Source organism: Rhincodon typus, chromosome 3 (assembly GCF_021869965.1).
Source record: "Rhincodon typus isolate 14 chromosome 3, sRhiTyp1.1, whole genome shotgun sequence".
Lineage (NCBI taxonomy): Eukaryota > Metazoa > Chordata > Chondrichthyes > Orectolobiformes > Rhincodontidae > Rhincodon > Rhincodon typus.
The window spans coordinates 93,468,993-93,493,773 of record NC_063334.1 but is presented as its reverse complement, the minus strand read 5'-3'; the positions used below and the strand labels follow the sequence as shown (position 1 = coordinate 93,493,773).

Here is a 24,781-nt window from a genome sequence, read left to right as displayed (position 1 = left end):
CACACACACACACACACACACACACACACACACACACACACACACACGCTGTTCCTTGTTTCTGTCCTCCCCCTCCTCATCTTACAAATCCACTTTCTTGTGAAGAAGTTCATTTGATTGTCCATCTTTAATCATCTGTCCAGGATGACCCTAAAGTTCTCCCAATTCAAGATCTTAAATGATTCCAGAAGTTCCACCACTGTTTCTTTATTTGAGAGCACACTCTGTTGACCTCTCTTTATATGGAAAGACGTTCCTCTCCTAAGTGCAGTGCTTTGTATCGATATTGAATAGCCTTCGTTGTCACGTGCATTCGAATGAGTGCAGTGAAAAGTTTGTTACGTTGCGTTTTGGCACCATCTTAGGTACGGAGGACCTAGGTGCAGATACTTTTAAGTGTAGTTACAGAGTTTAAAAAAAAAATAATGTTGTTACAGAGTAAACAAAAATATAATAATCGATTAGCATGGGAACAGTTGAAAAAGTACAGAATGAGTACTTAAGTTCCAGTCTGTGCCAGCCAGCCCCAGAGCATGAGGCCATGCTGCCTCCACGTGCCAGCTTCCATCCAGGACTCACTTCACCACTGCTCTGGAACTCAGCCCGTTTGCTCCGCTCCACCATGGGACTCGGCGCACGCTCACTCCACTCCTCAACTCCGGTCTCCAGGTAGGACTGGGGGGTGTTTGAAAAAAATAGCTACAAAGAGAAGAAAAATAAAATGAAAGGAAAAGGGATTGGTGAGCAGAGGAGCTCCAACTGCAGCCAAATATGTATTGTTCCTTTCTAATTTTGTCATTTTTCAGTTGCACCCCCTTTATTCCACTGCCAGGCCTAGTATAATGCCTTTTGCAAATTTGACAGATTTACATTAGGTTTTGAAATCCAAGTAACTAATGTAATTCAGCAACATTAGTGATTACATTGATCCCATGACACTAAATGTATGGGTCTACCATCCCCCCTCTTGAAGATAGCCATGATCAAAGTGACCTTGAGATTCGCTGGGCATATGCTCTTCCTCCTGGATGAACAGAATGGGATTGTACAGCTGTAGCAGGAATGTATCTTCGCCATGTTTCTGAATTTTAGCAAGTACTCCATCTGCTACAGGGGTGATGTTGTTTTTCAGCTGTCAAATGACTTTCTCAACTGTACCCTGGAGCTGGGAGTATCAATGCCAAGCTAGAAGAGCATTGAGTGATGAAGTTGCGGATGTTTGATTAGAAGACAGAGTTTTGGTTGAAGAGCCAAAGTTTCAGTACTTGGGCCATGTTGATTGTCTAGATGGTGCTGAAGAGATGGCACATGTTTTGGTATCTTCAAGTTGTTGCATCTCCCACACTCTACCCACTATTTGTTCTTTATGTTGTGGGTCAGGTGTCTTGACTTGCTTGCAGAACGGCTACTTTTCTCTTGAGCCATGGTGGAAAATCCAATCTTGATAACTCTGTGCATAAACCTGATTAAATCCTGCATCTCTGTTGTTTGCATCACAATAGTCACAGTGTTTCCTTGCAGAGAGACCAAGGGCTCTTTGTAGGTGCTTGTTATGGTGGACTTTAAGGTTGACCAGGCATTATTGTTACACTGTCACTCCTGATAGCTGAACATTGAGAGGTAGGCAGTGAGTGACTGACAGGGAAGAGCTGCCTTAGTTGCAATTTGAGGTCTTTGTTAATTTTCATGCAGCATTGCTTCAGTTAGGAGGCCAGTCTGATGAAGATTATTGATTGGATCAAGCGGTGATTGGTCCAGTATTTGTCAGCACTCACTATGTGTGTGATATTGACATTTCTGCAGTTCAATGCTCAGATGATGATATAGCCAAGCCAGTGCCGGGTTAGGACCATGGGACCATAAAGTCTTTTGCTTATCTTACTGGCAGCACAGGGTGTTGGTTAGGACAAGGGCATGTTCTACGTACCTCCTTGGGAGGAGGATTCCATTGGACTTTGTTTACTCTGCCCCTTCGTCGCTACTCACACGCTTAGAGATTTATATCTTTCCTTTAATCTGTGATTGGAATATCCAAAGGGATATTTTATTTTTCTGTCTCCTGGGATTCAGGCTAAGAATTGTTCAAGATTCACTTGAGAATCCTTCCTTGGTCCTGACCGTTGCTTCAAGTGTAAGATGCTGAACCGTCATTAGGATGAGTGGGCAGTCAGGAGGGGAGTCACTGAGATGCTAGGAAGGTTATTAGTGATGCCGAAACCCATCCTGTGGTAAACTTGTTGCATTTTTGGAAGAACCTTGTGGATAAGGGTGTACCTTCTGCCTTGTTCCTTCAGTTGACCTTCTGCACATTGTGTCCCATGTAGGCAATGCCGATGTCAAGGTGCCTGAGTTCCTGGGTTATGATAAAGGTGCAATGCTCAGACCTGTCACTGTTGATGTTGTCCAAGAGAGTCTTGATGTTTCTTCACATCACAATCTCCATTTTGATGGGTGGAAGCTATCTGCTTTTATCTAATGTAGAGTGGCTGTTTCAGACTGACTACCACAATGTGACAGCATGGCAAGGCCTTTCACTACTGACCAGGGATCTCCAAGACATTTGGAAGCCAGGCCCTAATGACTGCTGGTAGTTTTGGACATTGTTGGTCTCACCAGAATTCAGCTGAGTTCTTACTTCCAGAAAGTAATCTAAGTGGTTTTTGAGACAGAATAAACTATTTCTGATTCCAATTTGAATAATTTTGATTAAGGTATTATTGTGATAATGTTCCAAAGTTGATGTAATATTCAGTTTCATTATTTTACGCAGGATTCACGTGAAACAAACAAATCTGTAGAAGTCATCACCCTTTTGATTATAGTCAGCATGTAGGCTTGTTTCTGGTACACTAGCGTCTTGTTCATGTTTACTGATCCCTTCACGTTTTATTTCTTAGTGCTGCCCAAATCTTGTCCATAACCTTCTCTGGTACTCTGGTATAAACACTGTTAATGTGCTGTCAGTTGTAGCTTAACTGGTAGCATTCTCACCTCTGAATCCCAAGGTTTTGGATTCAGCTGTCAGTTAAGGAGTTGAAAAATCAAGGCCTCCCCTCCGTTCATTAGGGAGCAACGCCCCCATCTTCTCCATGGGATGATAAATTGGGACCACATGTGTCCTTTCAGCTGTAACTAAAAGATCCAGTGGCTTGGTTTTAAAGCTGAGCAGGGAATGTTATCCCTAGAGAGCTGGCTAACGATGCAGTCAATTAAAATTACAAAACTGGTAATCAGTAATGATCACACTGCTCTTTGTGGGACTTTGCGGCGTGCAGATCGGCTGCTACAGTTCCTATATTGCTGCTGTGATTCCACTTCAGAAGTACTTTATTGGTTGTAAAGGGCTTTGGGATGTCCACAGGTCATGAAAGATTCTATATAAACGCTGGACTGTCTATCTGTTTATCACTAATTTATTGTTTTTGAGCAAGTTTAACTCATCTAGAACTTAAGCTAGGGAAGTTATTAGTTTTCCCTGGGAGAACTGTTTGGAGAGATTGTGTGGTTCATTCTTTCCTAACAAATATTTGAAGTAGTCAAGCAAAATTTTAGCTGACTTATGTTTGCCTTTTTATTTTAAGCCTGCTTGCAATTTTTATGGTTGTTACCTATTAGCTGACTGTCCTTTTAACCATGGGCAAACTTCATTCCATTATATTTTCTGTCTGAAGCTGTATATTTTCTCTTTGTTTCTGTTTGCTCCACAGCTTTGACCTATTTCTGCATACTTTTGTCTGCAGCCTGCAGTTCCCTCTGTGCTTACTCCTTCCAGAATCTATAAGAATTTGTTTATCTTTATTTCTGTTTTTTTTTGTTAATTAAATCACTTGGAATCATGCGTGGTTAGCCTGAATTTGCTGCTTGTAGGTATGTACTTAGTCTACACATCACTGCTTCTCCCTCAAGAATGCCACATCTTCCATTTTCTACACGTTGTCTGAGTATTTTAGGCACACCAGGTTGAGATTAAGATTACTTCTGGATTCTTTATGATTTAACTAGAAAATCTGTATCTGGAAAGAACTCTTCTCTCAAGTCACTTTTACTTGCACATATGTTATCCCAACTGACTAGCTTAACCTTCCAATCACTACAGTTTTGCAGCTGCCAATCTGTTCAATCAAACCTTAACTTATACTTTTTATATCCTTGATCCCCAATAAAGGTATTAGGCTCTTTCACTCTGGTTAAACCCCCTATGGTGCTATAATCACTCCTTCTGTAATACTGGACTTGAATGTTCAATGTGATTCAACACTAGACCCATCCGGACTACATACCGGCTCCAACACTCTTCTGCCAAAACTGTTCCTAGATCATCCTGTTACACAAAGACAATTTCCATTTTCTCTTCTCCATTATAAACCATTATCTTCAACCTTATCGCCTGCATCCACCAACCCTCAACTTGGCATAAAAAGTGCAAAGAGCTTAGGACTTCTTTGTCACAAGGACTGAGTCTTCCTTTTCAGCTGTCCTCGCTTTCCCTGGGTCACCAGCCCAAATCTATAGGGACTGTGCATGATGGGGGGGGGAAAGCAAAAACTGGCTGTACACAACCGCTCAACTTTAAGGAGAATACTGCTCACCACCCTGTTCTGTTCTGTTCTTGGTTCCTATATTAGCTAATATTGTTTGCTCTCCTTAGGTACTGCTCCCTCATCTTCAAATCTGCCATCATCACCCTCTCCTTAAAAATTCCAGCTTTAATCCCTTTGTCCTTGCAAACTATCTGGAACTCCTGCCTTTTCCTCAAAAGTCCTCGACCATCTTGCTGCCTCCTAAATCCATGCTCATCTTTCTCTGAGGCCTGTGCCTGAGTCCCTCCAATCATGTATCTGCCCCTGTCACAACACTGTGACAACCCTTATCCAAGTTGTTTAAATGTCTATGGCCAAGGTAAACTCCCCATCCTTTTCTCTCTCGATTTTTTTTCAGTAGCATTTGATGTGGATTACTACACCATCCTCCTCCAACATTCCTCTTCTGTCATCCATTTGGGTAGAAATGTACAAAAACAGAAATTTCTGGAGAAATTCAGCAGGTCTGGCATTATCTGTGGAGAGAAAACAGTTAATATTTCGGGTCTAGTGACCTTTCTTAAAAACCGTATTGGTAGGACTAAACATATCTAGTTCTATTCTTATCTGATAAAAACCGAAAGAACTGCGGATGCTGTAAATCAGGAACAAAAACAGAAGCTGCTGGAAAAGCTCAGCAGGTCTGGCAGCATCTGTGAAGGCAAAAGTCAGAGTTAAAGTTTCGGGTCCGGTGACCCTGAGTTCAGAGGAAGGGTCACTGGATCTGAAACGTTAACTCTGTTTTTTCGTTCACAGATGGTGCCAGACCTGCTGAGCTTTTCCAGCAACTTTGTTTCTATTCTTATCTGTCCATTTTTAGCCAGGGAGTCACTTCTTATTATGAGTTCTCTCTGAGTCATTGTGGTTTCCCCCAAAGATCTTTCATGCACCAATTTCCACTCCCCACCCCCACCTCTCCATCTATTTCTCATCCACACAGAGCTTTTCAGTAACGTTATCTGACAATACGGTATACGTTTCCACAGTACGCTGACAGCCCTGGATCTACCTCATCACCACCGCCTCGATTACCCCACTTACTAATTTCTCTCATGGTTTGTCAGAAATCCATGGATTTCTTGGATGAACAAAAAGCTCCAAAAATGAAATCATGACGACTTGCACTGTTTAATTGTACTTGTAATTTTCCAACATCTCCTAGTGACTGCTGCCTTAGAGAGAAGCCAAGTGGTAGTTAGAAGTGGCTATGAATATTCTAGAACTCCACTTCCTTAATGGTCACTTAATTACCAACCATTATCGATGTCGGCTTATTTTTCTTTTTTTTTAAGTTTCTGTCGTATGATGTCTACAAATGAGATACGCTTGACAAGTAGTGTTCTTAATGTTAATTGACATATTTAGCAACACCATGCAATGCAGTATTTTAAGTATAAACATTACGTGTTCTTTCCCCTTCAAATTTTCATCATTTGGACACAATTGATATTCATCCATCCAGATATTTAACAAAGAAAAATTGCTGGTCATTTATTTCCAACTCTTTCACTAGCACAGTACTGACATGATGATGCATAATAGATATCTAAGGATATAATATCTATAGTGGAGAGTGCACGTTCATAGAGCTAGGCATGTACAAAACAACAACAACTTGTTTCTATATTGCACTTTATCATAATAAAACATTCAGTTTGACCAGGACACCACTGACTATTTTTGATACAATCTATCGCAATCTTTGGGTCAACAATCTATGTAAATCTGGATTTGGTTACGGTATAGTTCTAAAAGAACATTGATCCTGCTTCCTATGACCTCTTTCCATGTAAAGCAAACCTGGCAAATAATGATACATAGTAAAATGTGGAAAGAGTCAAATGATTCCATCCACAACCATGATGTGCATTTTTTGTGCTAAGTTTAAAAGATATCGGTATTAGACACAGTTATTGCAATTTGCAATTGGTTTCTGTTGGAAATCGTCAAAAATGCAAGTGTAATTGGAGCACTAACCTCTGTGTCGCTGAAGCTCCCTAGTGCCAGCTGAAAGGAACTTTGATGCCGGCAACAGCTCCTCCTGTATTGCTTGCTGCAAAATCATGTGCTGCAAAAGCATCCTTGTTTGTTCAAAGCGGGCCCTCTTGAGGTTCTGCTCCCTGGGCTCAAGGTGAGGATGGATTCCAGCTGATGCTTTCTACAACAGGTTCATGTTCCTTCTCCCTGGCACCACCTGCTCCAGTGCAGCTGCGCATTACTTTCTGGTCTTACCTCTCTCTTCCATCCCAGGAATTTCGATAGTATCTGAGCCGGTGCCCCTGTTGGGTTATTACAGTGCATTTTGTAGATGGTACACACTGCTGCCAATGTGTGTCACTGTTGAAGAGAATGAAGGTTGAAGGTGTTGGTTGTGGTGCCAATCAAGTAGTCTTTTCCTGGCAGATGTCAAACTTCTTAAGTGTTATTGGATTTGCATTTAGCTAGCTAAGTGGAGAGTAACTATATCACACTCTCAACATGTGGTTTGTAGATGGTGAACAGACTTTGGGGAGACTGGAGGTAAGTTAGTTATTACAGAATTCCTAGCCTCTTACCTGATCTTGTAACCACAGTATATTTATATGGCTAGTCCAGTTGAGTTTCTTGTCAATGGTAACCACCAGGATGTTGAAAGTATGTGACTCAGCAATGGCAATGTCACAGAACAATGGTTGAACTCTCTCTTCGAGATGGTCATTGCCTGGCACTTGTGTGGTACGAATTTTATTTGCCACTTGACAGCTGAAGTCTGGATATTGTCCAGTTCTTGCTACATTTGGACACAGACTGCTTCAATATCTGAGGAGTCATGAATGTTGTAGAACATTGTGCAATCATCATAGTGATTTTAATGTGTCTATAAATAGATCTCTGAAAATGATTAAGAAGGCATATGAGATACTTGTCTATATTAGCCAAAGTATAGAATATAAGAGCAGTGAAGATATGCTGGAACTGTATAAAATGCTAGTTAGGCCACAACTGGATGCAGTTCTGGTCACCACATGATTGGAAGGATGTGAATGCAGAGGAGAACATAGAACATAGAACAGTACAGCACAGTACAGGCCCTTCGGCCCACGATGTTGCGCCGACCTATTATCCTACTCAGGTCAATCGACCCTGCATACCCGACATTTTACCATCCTCTATGTGCCTATCCAAGAGTCGCTTAAAAGTCTCTAAAGTATCTGACTCCACTACCACTGCCGGCAGCGCATTCCACACACCCACCACTCTGTGTAAAGAGCCTACCTCTGACATCTCCCCTATACATTCCTCCAATCAGCTTAAAATTATGCCCCCTTGTAACAGCCATTTCCGCCCTGGGAAAAAGTCTCTGACTATCCACTCTATCTATGCTTCTCATCATCTTGTACACCTTTATCAAGTCACCTCTCATCCTTCTTCGCTCCAATGAAAAATGCCCTAACTCCCTCGACCTTTCCTCGTAAGACCTGCCCTCCAGTCCAGGCAGCATCCTGGTAAATCTCCTCTGCACCCTCTCTAAAGCTTCCACGTCTTTCCTATAATGAGGTGACCAGAACTGAACACAATATCCCAAGTGTGGTCTAACCAGAGTTTTATAGAGCTGCAGCATAACTCACGGCTCTTAAACTCAATTCCCCTGCTATTCAGCAGAGTTAGCAGGACGCTGCCTGGGCTCGAGGGTTTGAGCTATAAGGAAAGATTGAAGAGGCTGAGATTGTTTTCCTTAGATTAGTGATGTTTAAGATTACGAGGGGCATAGATAGGGTGGATAGGAAGACACTTTTTTTCAATTAGTAGACGAGTCAATAACAAGCAGTATAATAAACCGAAGAACTGCGGATGCTGGAAATCTGAAACATAAACAGCAATTGCTGGAGAAACTCAGCAGGACTGGCGGCATCTTTGGACAGAAAGCGGAATTAACAATTCAGGTCTATTGACTCCACTTCAGAATGCAAGATTTCAGGTGAAATCCCTGACACTATTTGTTACCCACCACCCCATAGTGTGTGAGCTGGAGAAACTCTACCCAAGGAATATCAGGAATTGCCACACGGCCTTCCTGCTCAATGAGGAAGTTGATGAATGAAACGGTATGGCCCTAAAATGTTGACTCCGCTTTATCTCCATAAATGGAGCCAGACCTGCTGAGTTTCTCTAGCAAATTCTGTTTTTGTTTCAAGAGCAAGACCGCATTGATTTCAGGTAAGCAATAGAAGGCTAAGTCAGGAGTTGAAGAGACATTACTGCACTTCGAGTGTGGTGGGAGTCTGGAACTCACTGCCTGAAAGGTTGGCCGAGTCCGAAATTCTCAATATATTTAAGCAGTATCTGGACATTCACTTGTGTTGCCATACCTCCACGAGATATAGACCAACAGCTGGAAAATGGGATTAGTGTAGTCATCTCTTTGGTGACTGGTGTCTACAACATGGACCAAATGGCCTCTTTCTTTGCTGTAAATGTCTGAATGTGTGCATGAGACTAGACTGAGGAGATATCATTTATTCTAGGCTTTTACTGTCAGATATATAGAAAATTAAATGGTGACTATGAGTTGCCTTATCTTTTTAATGGCTGCAATTTCTAAAATAAATGATAATCAGACTAGGATTGCTGGTTATCTTTGCCCAGCTGCAAGATTATGGAGTAGTGTGAGCGATCACATGGAGTCAGAGTTCCTGCAACAGCATGTACTTTTTGATTTGATTTATTGTTGTCACATGTGCCTAAGTACAGTGAAAAGTTTTGTTTTGCATGCAGTACAAGTAGATCATAACATACAAAGACATACAGACCATAGGGTGAACAGATCGAGGCACAGAAAGTTACAGATGCACAGGAGGTGTACAAAACCAAGATCAACATTAGATTTGAAATTTGAGATCTCAGCAGTATAATAACAGGAGGGAAGAATTCTTGAACTTGTTGGTACATGCATTCAGGCTTTTATATCTTCTGCCTGACGGAAGAGGTTGGAAGACAGTATTACTGGCATCTTTGGGAGGGGTCTTTGATTATGTCAGCTGCTTTTCTGCAGCAACGAGAAGTATGGATGGAGTCAGTGGATGGGAGGTTGGCTTGTGTGATGGTCTGGGCTGTGTTCACAACTTTGTTTGTAGGCAGAGCAGTTGCCATACCAAGCTGTGATGTACCCACATAAAATGCTTTAAATGATTCATCTGTAAAAGTCAATGAGGGTCCTTCTGGACATGCCACATTTCCTTAATCTCCTGAGGAAGAAGAGGCGTTGTTGTGCTTTCTTAACCATCACATCTACGTGGCTAATCCAGGACAGGTTGTCGGTTACCGTCACTCCTAGGAACTTGACAGTCTTGACCATCTCCACCTCGGCTCCATTGGTGTAGATTGGGGTGTGTCCTCCTCCTTTGTTCCTGAAATTGATGATCAGCCCTTTAGTTTTGCTGACACTGGGGGAGAGATTGTTATCTTTGCACCGGAACACCAAGCACTGTATCTCACTTTTTCATGGAAGTTATAATTGGGAGTCAGTGATGGTAGAGGCTCCAAATTTCTTTCCATCCTATGCTGGCTAGGATCTGTCCTGCTCTTGGTGTGTTGGAAAGATTTTGCGGGTTGATGATTGAGCTGTTTAGCCTTGTTGTGAATTAAAATTTCTTAGACATTAAGTCCTGGAGTGAGACTGGAACCTAACTCAAGAGGCTAGGAGGCTACCCCTTGTGCCACCAAGCCCCCTCTGTTGAATTTGTAGCCTTTATAAACTCAGACAGTCAGAGCAATTTTATCCTCCCCTCCTTTTCTTCACAAGTGATAAGCTATTAACCTTAATCACAGCAATTGCTGGTTATCACCTAATTCTTAATGAGCTTTCCGTGCCATCATTTTAATGGCAGTATTAATCAGAGGCTTGTGTTTTGCTAATACTGAGAGGTTGCCACTACTCCTGTTGTAAATAACAAGGGATAAATATGCTTTTCAATGAGCAAACCAGGGATTTACTTTTATATTTTGCTGCAGGTCCTTTAATTTCTTACAAGTTCATCAGGATATTAAGTGATCCTGCTTTTCTAATGCTATGTGTATTTATTAACTATGGAGTTCAGTGGTGCTGATTGTACAGAATGTTGTAATAATGTATTACAATTTACTTTCAGGTGAAATCCCTGACGCTATTTGTTACCCATTACCCCCCAGTGTGTGAGCTGGAGAAACTCTACCCAAAGAATATCAGGAATTATCACATGGCCTTCCTGCTCAATGAGGAAGTTGATGAACAAAATGGTATGAATGAAGGTTTGGAAATGGATATCTGAATAAGTTTAATTTTCTGAATTGGGATACCCTTGTTAAAGAAATGCCAAAAGCCCAGCCTTGTCATTTCATTGGAAGTGAATCACCTTTGGCTTATTTTTTCTGACTTTTGGCTTATTGTAGTTTGTTATTAAGAATTCCAGATTTTCAATAACAACTTGGATTTGTGTTCAATGAAACGCTCGAAGGTACTTTACAAGAAGTGTATAAATCATTGCACTTTGGGAAAACTACCGCTCTGTTTCCAATAAAAAAAGACTAATGTAAAGAAATTAAGTGAGCAAGTTAAAATGGGTAGTGTGATGTGTTTTGCAACTTTAAATATTTTAGGATGCTTTAAGGAATAAGGTAAAATTCACTATTTAGTACATTACTCAGTCATATACAATCTGTAAAATAAGCTGGCTTTATGATATAACTGACCTTTATCTCAGCATTGTGTTTATCAAAAGGAAGATTAATAAAGCTCTGCTTTATCTCTGGCAATAGGTATTCTCTTTTAAAGAGATTAGGTTGATCACCATATTCTGAAACCTAGGTATTTTGTTGTGTGAACAAACTGTTCGATGGACAGTTGAGGATATGCTCGGAAACATCACTTAGATTGTGCATGTAACCTGTTGCAAAACCAAAAGAGGCTGTGAGGAGTACAAGCTAGTTGTACTACAAGCCAGACTACCTCTTAAGGCAGAGGTGCACGTAGGCTGGAGCAGGTGCTGGAACTTGTTCTAAATGTGATTTTGACTTGGAAAAGACACATGGCAGAGAGCAGGCTCCAAGATTTACTGAAGTTGCACCAGAGATCTTGGTTGAGGAGGATAAAGGTTCTCTATCCAGTTTGGCATGGGTCAGGAGAACCTCCAGACAAATTCTCAGAAGGTAATCAGGTAATCACTGCTAGGGTGTAGTGCCCAGGGTATGGATACAGTGCCACAAGAGGTGTGGTGCCCTCAGGAGTGGTCAAGTTCAGTGAATGCATTTTCAGAAGCCTTATTCCACCAACTGCACCACTAGTCTCAGACCCTGCTGAATGGACCAAACTAATGCAGCAACAATGTGTATCAGTAATTCCTAGCATTTACATTGGTGGCATCCTTGCCTCCGAATCAGTGTGAGTTCAAGTGTCATTCCAAGAACTGAACACAAAAGTAGAGGCTAATGCTTTAGTGTAATATTGGGAAAGCACTATACTATCAGTGGTGATACCTTTGGATAAGATGTTAAACTGAGGCCACGTCTGCACTCAATCAAAGACCTCCTGGCTCTGTTTGAAGGAGCAGGAGTACTTTGCTCCCAGTGTCCTGACGAATAGTCATTCCTCAAACAGATTACAAAAACAGGTGACTTTGTCATGCTAATATTGCTGGAGGCTTGTTGTACGTAAACTGCCTGCTGTGTTTCTAACATTACAACCCACCAAAAGTACTTGATTCGAAAATGTTTTGGGATATCTGGTGGTTGTGAAAAGCACTATATAAACTGCAAGTCCTTTTTGTTTTGGATTTCTTCATGTCATCCTCTCACACTAGAGCTGCTGCACACCTCACATTCACATTTCATAGCTTGCATGTGTTGCAGCTATTCAGCCGTGATAACAATATCACCTAAACACATTGTAACACCTTTGCTCTCACATTCCTTCCCACCCCTTCCTCTCTCTCACTGAGGACTAGCTGGAACACAACTAGAGGTATCTAAAGCCACCTGGAGGGGGAGATGCCTAATTGCATGTCTCTGTCCCAGTTGAGGAAATGAGGAGAGGAGATCGTCCCAAAGGCCAGTGTGTCTAAGGCCAGACAGCATACTAAGGTGAGGAGTAACTAGTTTGGAAGAGATCTAAGGAAAATTTCTTTCACTCGGATGGTGCTAGATATATGCAGCGTGCTCCCTCTGGCAGCACATTCCAGGTGCTTACCTCCCTTTGTGTAAAAAGCTTACCTTTTGAACATTCTTTAAATTTACCCTTTTGCCTCAAACCTACATCCTCTAGTAATTGACTTTTCTACCCTGGGGAAAAGACTCAACTATCCGTGCCTCTCATAATTTTGTAAACTTCTATCAGGTCACCTCTCAGCCTCTGACATTCAAATGAAAGCAAATCAAGTTTGGCTAATCTCTCCTCCATAGCTAATACCCTCCAAACCAGACAACATCTTGGTAAACCTTTTCTGTACCTTCTCCAAAGCCTCCGCATCCTTCTGGTAGTGTGGCACTCGAAACCGCAAGCAATATGCCCAATCTGGCCTAACTAAAGCCCTATACAGCTGCTACATGACTTGCCAATTTTTATTCTCTGTGTCCCGACCAATGAACATGGGACGTCATGTTATGGCTGTACAAGACAACGGTATGTACATTGGAGTACTGAGTACAATTCAGGTCACCCTGCTAGAGGAAGGATGTTATTAAACTGGAAAGGGCGTAAAAAAGATTTACAGAGATGTTACCGAGACTAGAAGGTTTGAGTTATAAGAAGGGGCTGGATTGGCTGGGACTTTCTTCCCTGGAGTGCAGGAGGCTGAGGAGTGACCTTATAAAGGTTTATAAAATGATGCATGGCGTAGAAAAGATGAATAGCCGAGGTCTTTTCTGTAGGCTAGGGGAGTTCAGAACTAGAGGGCATAAGTTTAAAGTGAGTGGGGAAGGACTTAAAAGGAACCTGAGGGGCAACGCTTTCACACAGAGAGTGGTGCATATGTAGCTGCCAGAGGAAGTGCTCGAGGTGGTGAAATCCTCACTTGCTTGAATTCTGAATCTGTTCTTCCATACTACATTTCTAATCTTTATTGCTCTCCCAATTGCATGAATACAAAACTTCCATTGCCGCTTTTAAGTCAAAGATGTCGTAGTTCATAGTCTTGGTTTTCAGTTCTGCACTCAACCAACTGCTCTGATGGTGGGTGTAATTGAAACATTTACAAGCTATTTGGACAGGTACATGGATAAGAAAGCCTTAGAGGGATATGGGCCAAATGGGACTAGTTTAGTTTAGGAAACCTGGTCACCTTGGACAAGTTGGGCTGAAGGGCCCATGCTGTACGACTCTATGAAGGCAAGCATGCCATATGCTTTCTTGATTACCTTATCCACTTGTGTTGTTATTTTCAAGGAACTGTGGACCTGGCACCTAGATCCCTCTGTATGTTAATGCTATGCAGGGTTAATGCAAGGTTCTGCCATTTACTGTATACCTCCCTCCAGTATTAGACCTTCCAAAATGCATCACTCACATTTGGAGATAGTAGGAACTGCCGATGCTGGAGAATCTGAGATAACAAAGTGTAGAGCTGGATTAACACAGCAGGCCAAGCAGCATCAGAGGAGCAGGAAAGTTGACGTTTCGGGTCTGCACCCTTCTGCAGAAATTTTCAGAATTTTGTTTTCTTCATTTCTTCATTTTCAAATTTTCTGCAGAAAGAAGGGTCCAGACCCGAAACGTCAGCTTTCCTGCTCCTCTGATGCTGCTTGGCCTGCTGTGTTCATCCCGCTCTACACCTTGTTATCTGAGGAAATTGCTCGCCTTGTACAAAATCTTTTGTCCTCTTTAGTCACAGGAGAGGGCCCACAGGACTGGAGAATAGCCAATGTTGTTCTTTTGTTTAAAATGGGCAACAGGGATAATCTGGGAAATTACAGGCTGGCAAGTCTTAAATCAGTGATAGGGAAATTATTGGAGAAGATTCTTAAGGGCAGGATTTATTCACATTTGGAAAAATATGGGATTATTAGCAATAAGCTGCACGGCTTGGTGCAAGGAAGGCTATGTCTCACAAACTTGAGTTTATTGAGAAAGTGACAAAGATGATAGATGAGGGCAGGGACCTGGATGTTATCTATATGGACTTTAGCAAGGTCTTTGACCAGGTCCTTATGGCAGGCTGATACAGAAGGTGAAGTCACATGGGATCCGTGGTGAGCTGCTCAAATGGATACAGAATTGCTTGACCATAGAAGACAGAGAATAGCAGTTGAAGGGTGTTTTCCTGACCGGAGATCTGTGGCCATGGTGTTCTGCAGGGATCAGGGCTAAGACTCCTGTTGTTTGTAGTATATATAAATGATGTGGAGGAGAATGGAGATAGGTTGATTAGTACGTTTTAGCACAACACCAAGATAGGGGGAACTTCTGATAGTGAGAAGAATTCCCATAGGATACAGCAGGAGATAGGTACGCTGGAGACTTGGACAGAGAAATGGTAGATGAAACTTAATCCAGACAAATGTGAGTGATAACAAGGTGCCTATGCTTGGCCTGCTGTGTTCATCCAGCTCTATACCTTGTTATCTCTGATTCTCCAGCATCTGCAGTTCCTACTATCTCTGAGCAATTTCCTCACCTGCCTGCCTCCATATTCTTGGATAGTCGCCATCCGGTCATGGTGATTTGATTAAATTAATGGTTTTCAAAATACCCAATGCTGCCTCCTCATTATATCAACATTCCCTAGAATATCAATGTACCCATCTCACTATCCACCATGCCCTTCTCCTTTGTGAATACCAATGCAACATATTCATTAAGGACCTCATTCGCTTCCTCAGCTCCACACATAAATTGCCTCCTTCCTTCCTTCAGTGGATCTACCCTTTCCCTTGTTCCCCTCTTGCTCCTTATATATATACAAAACATCCTGGGATTTTCCTTAATCCTGTTGGCCAAGGACATTTCTTAAATCCTTGTTTAAGTTCTTTTCTGCTTTCTTTATATTCTGACTTCAGTTTCCTAAATCTTACATATGCCTTTTTTTTTTGACTAAGCTTACAAGTTTTCTTATCATCCAAGGTCCCTGAATCTTGTCATCCTTATCCTTCATTTTCACAAGAACATACTGGCCCTGAACTCTAATCAACTGGCCTTTAAAGGCTTCCCACATGACAGATGTGGATTTAGCCCCCAATCTACTTTCCTCAGATACTTCCCAATATTGTGATAGTTAGCCTTCCCTCAGTTTAATACTTTCACCCTAGGATGACTCTTGTTCTTGTTTTTAAATAACTTAAAACTTACAGGATTCTGGTCACAATTCCCGAAATGCTCCCCCACTGGAAGTTGAAGCACATGGCGCTTATTCCCCAATACCAGCTCTAGTATGGCCCCTTCCTTCATTGGACTATTTACATGTTATTTCAAGAAACCATCCTGGACATGCTTAACAGATCCACCCCCTCTCACCTGCTACCATCAAAGCCCTGGCACTAAAGGAGTCCCAGGCACTATAGGCGAAGTTAAAAATCACAACAATACTATTTTTTTTAAAGTTTTTTTTTCCATAATCTATCCACATATCTGTTCCTCTATCTCCCCCTGGCTGTTGGGAAGCCTGTAGTCCAATCCCATTCACAGTGATTGCACCTTTCCTGTTCCTGAGTTCTACCCATAAGGTCTCACTGGATGAGCCCTCCAAGGTGTTCTCCCTCAGTATGGTTGTGATATTTTCCCTAACCAGTAATGAAGCTCCCCTACCTCTTTAACATCGCCCTTTATCTCGCTTGAAGCATCCAAATCCTGGGACATTAAGCTGTCAGTCTTGTCCCGATCTCAAAGGCCAAAATGCGTTTTATTTTTCTGTGCCAACAACTTCTTGCCTTTACAAGCAATATTCTTTAGAGAATGCTTTTTGGATGCTTTTTATATTGGTGTTAGCTTTGATCACTGAATGCGTTGAGATCTTACACTTTCTTCTGATCCCATTCAGATGGGCCTTATTTCTTTCTAAATGATACCCATTGCTGCTTCATTCTGCACAGAATTCTCTTTGCCGGCACTCTTAGTTTCGCAAACAATTCACAATCCAGATTCTTTCAAATATCTTAGTGTTTTAAGAAACTACTTATGAATCCTCACTTGCTTGGATTCTGGGTCTGTTCTTCTGTATTACACTTCTAATCCTTATTGCTGTCCCAATTGCATTAATACAAAACTTACATTGCTGTTTTCAGGACAAAGATCTATTAGTTCATAGTCTTGGTTTTCAATTCTGCACTCAACCAACTGTTCTGATCCATCAGAAGCTCCTTTACCTATTTAATGTGTTTTACTTCGTTTGACTAACACTCAAGTGTTCTCATCAATTAGCATCTTGCATTAGCAAACTCATCTTTTGTGTGTGAAGGCTGGTTCTCCATGTTAATCAGTTTCTTTTTTTTCAGTTGTACATCATTGACAATAAGCTCCTCATGTTTGGTAAGTTTGAGAAGTTTGACAAAATTAGTATGATCACACAACTCTTTTATCACAGTCGTTGGCCATGTTACCACTTGCACTGACCAAATCAATACCTGATATACAATTCACCTCTTCAATTGGTAAACTAAGAACAAGTCCCTCAGTAACAACTAGTTACTAGTTATTTACTGCTTCTCACTCAGAGATTAAACCTCTATAAGCTCCTGTTACTGAACTCACTTTGACAATATATGAGGAAGAATCCCTATGATAATTATGAACCATATGCTCCTTTCTAGTAACTTCTGAAGGAACACGTTTCATGTGTGTAGTTGCCACTGTCCTACCATTCTTCCTCCAACAATTAGTGGAATGGTCTCCTATCTTACTGCAATGGAAACACGCAGCCTTTCGGGCATCATTCCCACTCTCAACACTTCCCATTCTCATCTCGGGCTATTCACCTTTCTTTGACCTTCTCAAATACTATCACTCGCTGTTCTGTGAGGGTGACAAGTAGAGGGTTTCCCATTTGGTAAGAGCTCCTGACATGCTCATAATCATGAGCCACTTCAGCTGCTTGTCTATATTTTGAAAACTTTTGGTTCTCCCACATCTCCTTACAGAAGTATGGAATGAGTTTTCAAGGGATATTACCTGTCTGAATATTTTGCAGGTAGCCTCTAATTTAAGGGCTTGTATCGAACAGTTGACGGTAAGTTGTTTGACTCCCTAAGTCTCTGTGTCAGTCTCATCAGGCGAGTTTCTGATGTTAAAATGTTAAAACATTTCTGCCTGTAAGCTTCAGGGATGAACTGACGAGCACTGAAGATGATATTTTAGACCATCTCATAAACCTGCACAGATCTCCGAGGAAAGCATGGCATAAACCCTGTGTGATTTGTCTGTTAACCTGCTTTGCATTAGCAATTTTCTGTGGGCCATTTCATTTGTCTCGAGCTGTTCTCAAATTAAATGAAAAATACATCCTTTACTGAAATTTTGTGATTGCTTGAGCAAAATTAAATAGCTGTGCACATGGCCCTGAATTGGAGGCAGTTCTGTCCCTACCACTATCCTCACCGGGCTCAGGAGGATCCCCACTTAGTTAAAGTTTTTTTTCGTTGAAACTCATGTACATCTCTCTTGCGTCTATTCTGTCTTTCCTTCTCCTCTTTCCTTCTTCCTGGATTTCTACCTCTTCTGATTCTTCCACCTCAAATGCTATGCCCTTAAGATTGAAATTCAGCGGACCATCCAAAGTCCTAACTTACACATGCTTTGACATTTCCTGCGGGACTCTTTCAGTGTGGCTCAGGCAACTGAAGTGTTGCTTAAGCACTCCTGTAATCTTCTCAATGACATTTCATGCAACAGCAGTGCCTTCCTTATATGTATGCTGCCTTTGCGTGCATAGTTTCTGCACCAATTTATGAGCCATGTGGTCAATGGATAACCCTTTAGTTCGTCTTGGTGGCTCAATTGCAGATGGCCTGACACCGAATGATGGCATCATAAACAATACAACTTCTAATTGTTTTTAAAAAAAAAAAGCAAAAATTGCTGGAGAAATACAACAGCTCTGGCAGCTTCCTGTGGATAGAAATCAGAGTTAACATTTTGGTTCCAATGACCCTTCATTAGAACTCTAGAAGAGGCAAAGGACTAAGTAAAAACAGAACAAAAAAAAGAGTTCTATCATATTATAAGCTAGGGGAGTGTGAGCTTTTGTACCCCTTACTGTTAGTAAATGACTTATGTGATACCCTTGAAGTCAGGCTGGTGCTCTTCAGCACAAGACACACTAGTCTGTGTAGACATCAGAAACTTCAAACAACTCTGGAACTAGCAAATACAGCAAGAGCCAATGGGAAACCATCAGCAGTAATCCTGAAAGTAGATGATAGTTCTTGATGAAGTGGTTCTGTGCAAATTTGAGAGAAAGCAGTAGGGCAGTGAGCTCCCAAGAGGCGCTGATTGTGTCAAAGCAATGTTACACACACTCTGTGATGCCTTGATCAGTCTACCTAGTATATATCCTGTAAACTGAACCAGTGTGATGCTAAAATTATGAACATGCAGATTGACAGGCTGCAGATGCCATTCTGGAGGTAAAAGTGCACTCATGTACTCACAAAGTGGGTGCTGTTCTCCTGAATTTTGTTGCCTAGGTAGTTGCTCAAGACAATGGTTATCTTAGCTTTTTTGTAACTTTCAACACAAACCTGTTCTGTTAGAATTTTGGTTTGTCAGAATATCTGTCCCATCCATTAACGATTAAGCCCGGTACTTAAAAATGATTCCCGTGCAGTTTACCTCAATGCCTCCTGGTTAATTTGTCTTTTAGAAGTGCCTCTGAAATAATGGAGTTGTTTTAACTGCAGCTGCATAAACAAGATAGTAATGACACTAAGTCACTTACCATCCTATACATATTGCAGTCTTGTCATCCAGTTGGTAGGGGCCTTTAGATTGATGGTTGAAATATACATTGTTGTGGTAAAGAGGTCACTTTTAATGTGAAAATAATTTGCCTATGATGTATGTCATATACATAATCCACTTTATTTTGAGAAATTGTAACTTTAAATCTTTCTCATTGTGTAACATCATGAGGTCAGCAGGTGCATTCTTGACAGGTTAAAGCTAACCAATTTTCTGACCTCTCTGGTGAGGCCACGTCCAATATAACACTGGTTTGCTGTGCACATCTTGTGTGATACAAATAAGGCACAAACCCCTCCTTGACAAGAATGGACAGATGGAAGGTATATTTTTCCCCCTTTATGTCAAATTATAAAGAGTTTTTTAGCACCCTGGCATTTCAGTGTACATTGGTTATCATGTTAACAGGTATTTTAGAGGGAAGAAGCAAATTGAAATTACACAAAAGGAATTTGGATTCAAGGATGAAAATTGAATGCACTAAAATTGTTTGTGGCATTCCTTTTCATGTATATGGTACTTTGTGTATCAGAATAATTGGAACTATTAGCTCATTGATGCTTCAAGATTCTTTTGAGCCCGGAAAAGACATCACAGTGCAGGAAAGTATTCAATCATCTCCAACCTGAGTACTGACTTTTAAAATGGTATTAAAATATGGCTATCATCTCCTGCCAACAGGCATTCTCTCTGCAGTTCTCACACGACAGGAGAGGCAAAAATGCTTTCTTCTTATTGCATGACTGATAGTGTGGAAGGAAATCGGACAATGAGTATTGTGTATCCAGGGGATTTTAGCAATACAGACTTGGTGACTAGTGCAGCCATTGCAAATTTTGAGCATCAGAATGTTGTATAAATGATTACAAAAAGAGCTTTTCGGTCACAATTTCATTAATCCATGGGAGAGCTATTTGTGATCTCAGAGATAGGTGACACAATTTTCATATTGTTATAAAGTGGAGGTTGCTCCCCCCCATCCCCCGAGGGCTAAAACAGAAACACCCAAAGAGGAGCGCCTCGCCCCATAATCTGCAAGAAGAGTGTGAAAAGTTGTGTAACTTGCTTTTCAGCAACTTCTTGTGGTTAAATGAAATACACCCCTGACACTCACTTTATGATCAACAAGTAACAATTTAGTTCTATAACTCTAACACTGAACAGATTAACTAAACTATTAACAAATGGAATAAACCCCTTCTAACTCCAAATTATTCTTGAATAAAACATGATTCCAATGGTATGCTGTTCCAATAAATACATGTCCCACTTACAAAATAAAAATAAGAATTTAGTCTCTCGAAATTACAGTCAGGTTACGTGCCTTCCAGAATGCTCTGTGCTTTCTCCGTCAATTCTTCAGTCAGGAATATTCACTTGTTGTGCCGTGGGTACCTGTATTCTTTAGATGGTGGTTTCTCTAAGACGTAGAGGAGTCTGTGAGAGCCAGCAATTCTCTCTCGAGAGCTGAGGGCTGTTAACCCTGGCAGGTGGCAGTTAGCTCTCCTGTCTTTGCCCAACTGCCCCTTCCCTTATACCCTTGATGACATATCAGTTTCTTACAATAGGATTGGTCCTATGTTGTCACAGCCATCAGATTTAAATTTAATTCTTTTTTGGTATTTAAGTACCTGGTTCAAATTGATTGGCTAAATTCAAAACTTGTTGTCTTGGTAAAAACTGCTGCTTGGCCTGCTAACTTTATGGCCTTTTGATACAAATGTTTCAATTTGGGTGCTGTCAGTATACTTGCAAACTTTCAAGCTGCTATTCACAGACATTTTTTTAAAATCTGTAAGCCTATAAAAAGCATATGATCTTTTAAAGGGACCATGCAATGCTTTACCCCCTGGCATTTTAGAAACACCAAATTCTAACTTCCTGCTTCCCAATTCACAAGTACTCTTCCCAACTTTGCACCAATATGAGAAAATCTTTGTAAAAGTTTCTAAGATGCCATTTTTTGAAATCTTAGTTTGGGTATTCCATAATTTCTGAAAATTTCTGCTTACTTGTCTGTGATAAGTAACAGATTAAATTTTATTGAGAAAGAGTGGAAGCACATAACCAGAAACACCGCACTTTTTTTTGCTGGCATCACCCAAAATTGGAATATTATTTTTCCAGTGCTGCAGTAGTTCTCGTCAGAACCTGTGCAATGCTAATTAAAGGAAATAAACATTAATGAGTTTCTCATCCATTTGCACAAGTTAACCCATCTGTGTAGTCACAATAATGTGAAAGCAATGAAATGATATCTGACTGATTCCAGTAAATGTATCCTCCGGTCACAAAATATACATTTTTCTTGGCACAATTTAATTGTGACTATTTAAGGTTAATAACTTGTCTTACTATTAAAACAAATTGCACTAATTGTGCAGCTTATCCAATAGAACATTTGATTTTTAATAATAAACATCTGGCATTACAATCATATTCCCATCAATCTCGAACTTGTCAATGTATAATATAGACCAAAAGCTTTGTCACAGTAGTATAGCTTTAATGAACATCTTACAAGAGGATAGTGAAGTGATGCGATTTATGAAGACGTTCACAGCTTTGTTTTTATCACTGTCACCCCAGCTATAAAGTAAGAGCTATAAAATAGTAGGAAGCCTTATATAATTCAAGAATTAGACATGATGTTCACAATACTTAGAAGAGTAAGAGAGCCCAGAAAGATGTGAAAACCAAAAGAACTGCAGATGCTGTAAATCAGGAACAAAAGCAAAGTTGCTGGAAAACCTCAGCAGGTCTGGCAGCATCTGCTCACAGAAATGACCCTGAACTACCTGTTGCCTGCCACTTTAACACATCATCCTGTTCCCTAGCCAACATCTCTGTCTCTGGCTTGCTGCAGTGTTCTAGCGAACCTCAGCGCAAGCTGGAAGAACAACCCCTCATTTTCCCCTTGGGGACCCTGCAGCCCTCTGGATTCAATATCGAGTTCAATAATTTTAGGGCCTGAACTCTCCCATGTCCCAGCCCCCTACTCCACACACCAGGCCTTGTTGCCACAGCCTGCCATTACACACTACCTGTTATTAGTCACTAATAGTCCCCATTAACAACTATTCACCCTCCCAGCCCGATCGTTATCAGCTCCTTTGTCTGTCCAACTGCCCTTCTCTCTCTCTAGGCTCTATCCTAAACTAAATTAAATTTTAAACTAAATTAATGAAATTTAGAATTGAAAGCCAGTATGGTGACCATGAAAAAATCATTAATTGTTATAAAAACTTATCTGGTTCATAAATGCTGATGAGGGAAGAAAATTGGTTATCCTTGTCGGATCTGGCCAACTTGTGACTCCAGATCCACAGTAATAGAGTTAACTCTTAACTGCCCTCTGAAATGGCCTAGCAAGTCTCTCAGATCAAGGGGAATTAGAATGGTCAACAAATGCTGGTCTTGCCAGTGACCCTCTGCATCCAATGAAAGATTAAAATTAAGTGAAGTTACATCATCTTGGTCCTTTGGTTTCAATTTGCCTGGGTGTTGACTGAGAGAATTGATTGCAACTTGGAACTGATGTGTGCAGTTTACAGTTCTCTGAGAGATGCTAGCCAAAGTAACTGACAGTTAGCAGACCTGCACTTTAAGCAGAATACAAACTAAAATAATCATTCACCCTGTGGAAAACAAGTGAGGGTTAATGATACAAAAACAGAAATTGCTGGAAAATCTCAACATGCCTGGCAGCATGTGTGGAGAGAAAACAGAGTTACTCAGTGACCTTTTTCTGTTTTTGTTTCAGGTTTGCAGCATTCAGTTCTTTAGGTTTTTTTTTGTCAAGTGAGGATTAATTTCAATTTGAATCTTGTGGGGAAACAGAAGCTGTGAGATTTAATATTTTGAAGCTAGTAGGAGAAGTCATAGTGGCCATCTGTTTCTTATTGCAATGAAACACCACCAGGTGAGTTATCTTGGAAGTGTTGAAAAGTATTGAGAGAAAGGGCTAGACATCCAAAGTAAAGAGATGGTGAAGGAAAGGTTTAGCCCTGAGAGCAACTGGACCTGAGGAGAATTCTCCAGAGGACTGTGGCATACTGAGCAGACCGTTAAAAAAATAACTTTAAGATTGATATCTTTTAAGGAAGTTCTTGCAGGGAGTAAGAAGTAAACCTGGCGTAGTTGTAGACCATATTAAGTTGCTAGTGCTTGTACTATTTAATTATTTTAGATAAAATGAACTTTGCTTTGTTAAAACAGGTTAAATCTGCAGTTGAATTGAGTTGGTTAAAATAAGTTATTTGGATTTATTTTGAAATGTTCATATTATCTAACTTAATTGTAACAACTTATAGAGATGGGCATGGAGAAACTTGAATGCAACAATGAGAATTTGACAATTGAGAAGTTGCTAGTGAATGTTAAATGACTTATTAAACTGTTTACACTAGTAACAGTTTCATGACATTCCATCCGTCTCTGGTTTAATCTCCTTGTAACCTAAACAACTCCTTGCATTTCATTTGTTATTGGTGTGGCCAAGTAGAATCAAAAAGGCAACCTCCTTTTGAAGGTAGAATGTCAAATGTTGCAACAGAAGAAGGGAACAGATATATTTGATGCAGCAATATAGAAGCATAAGATTTAGGAGCAGGTTAAGGCAATTTGACATATTGAGGCGACTCCCCCATCGAATAAGCTGATAGTTCGTCTGGTTGTGGTCTCAGCTCCATTTTCCTGTTTGCATCTCATAACTCTTGAGCTGACGTTCAAAAATCCATCGGACGTGACGTTGAACAAATTTTTTTGAAGCCCCATCATCTAGTACCTTCAGAGGAAGAAAATTTCACGGTATTTTAGAGAAAATAATTCTCCTCAGCTTTGTTTTAAAAGGAAACCTCTAAATCTTTATCTATGTCCCCTAGTTTTAGTTTTAGTCGCTCTCCCCTCCTGCCAAAAGAACGCACACGTGTACACACACAGATGCACACACACAGACACACACAAAAGGAAACATTTTCATAGGTGTGGTCATAGAGTTCTATAGCACGGATAAAGGCCCTTTGGTCCATCGAGCCAAAGCAACTGCTTAACTATTCTAGTCCTATTTTACTAGCCTGGGGGCATTTGCAAGTATACATCTAAATACTGGGGCTCTACTGGTGCAGTTGTAAAGTCCCTGCCTCTGAGACACGAGGCCTGGATTCAGATCCAACTTTCTCCAGGGGTGTGTATTAACCCTTCTGAAAAGGTTGATTTAAAAATATCTAGATTTAAATACTTTTTAAATGGTCTGAGGGTTTCTGCCTGTACCAGCCTTACAGGTAGTACTTTCCAGATTCCCACT

At 40.8% G+C, this 24,781-nt stretch overlaps 1 protein-coding gene across 1 annotated transcript in view; it reads left to right on the top strand.

The window, feature by feature from the left end:
- The window catches only part of msh3 (mutS homolog 3 (E. coli)), a 268,529-nt gene that overhangs the window by 214,671 nt on the left and 29,077 nt on the right, over positions 1–24,781 (top strand). Inside the window, exon 20 of the mRNA XM_048593784.1 lies at positions 10,709–10,835. Coding sequence (XP_048449741.1) covers positions 10,709–10,835 — 127 coding nt within the window. The remainder of the gene's footprint in view (positions 1–10,708; positions 10,836–24,781) is intronic.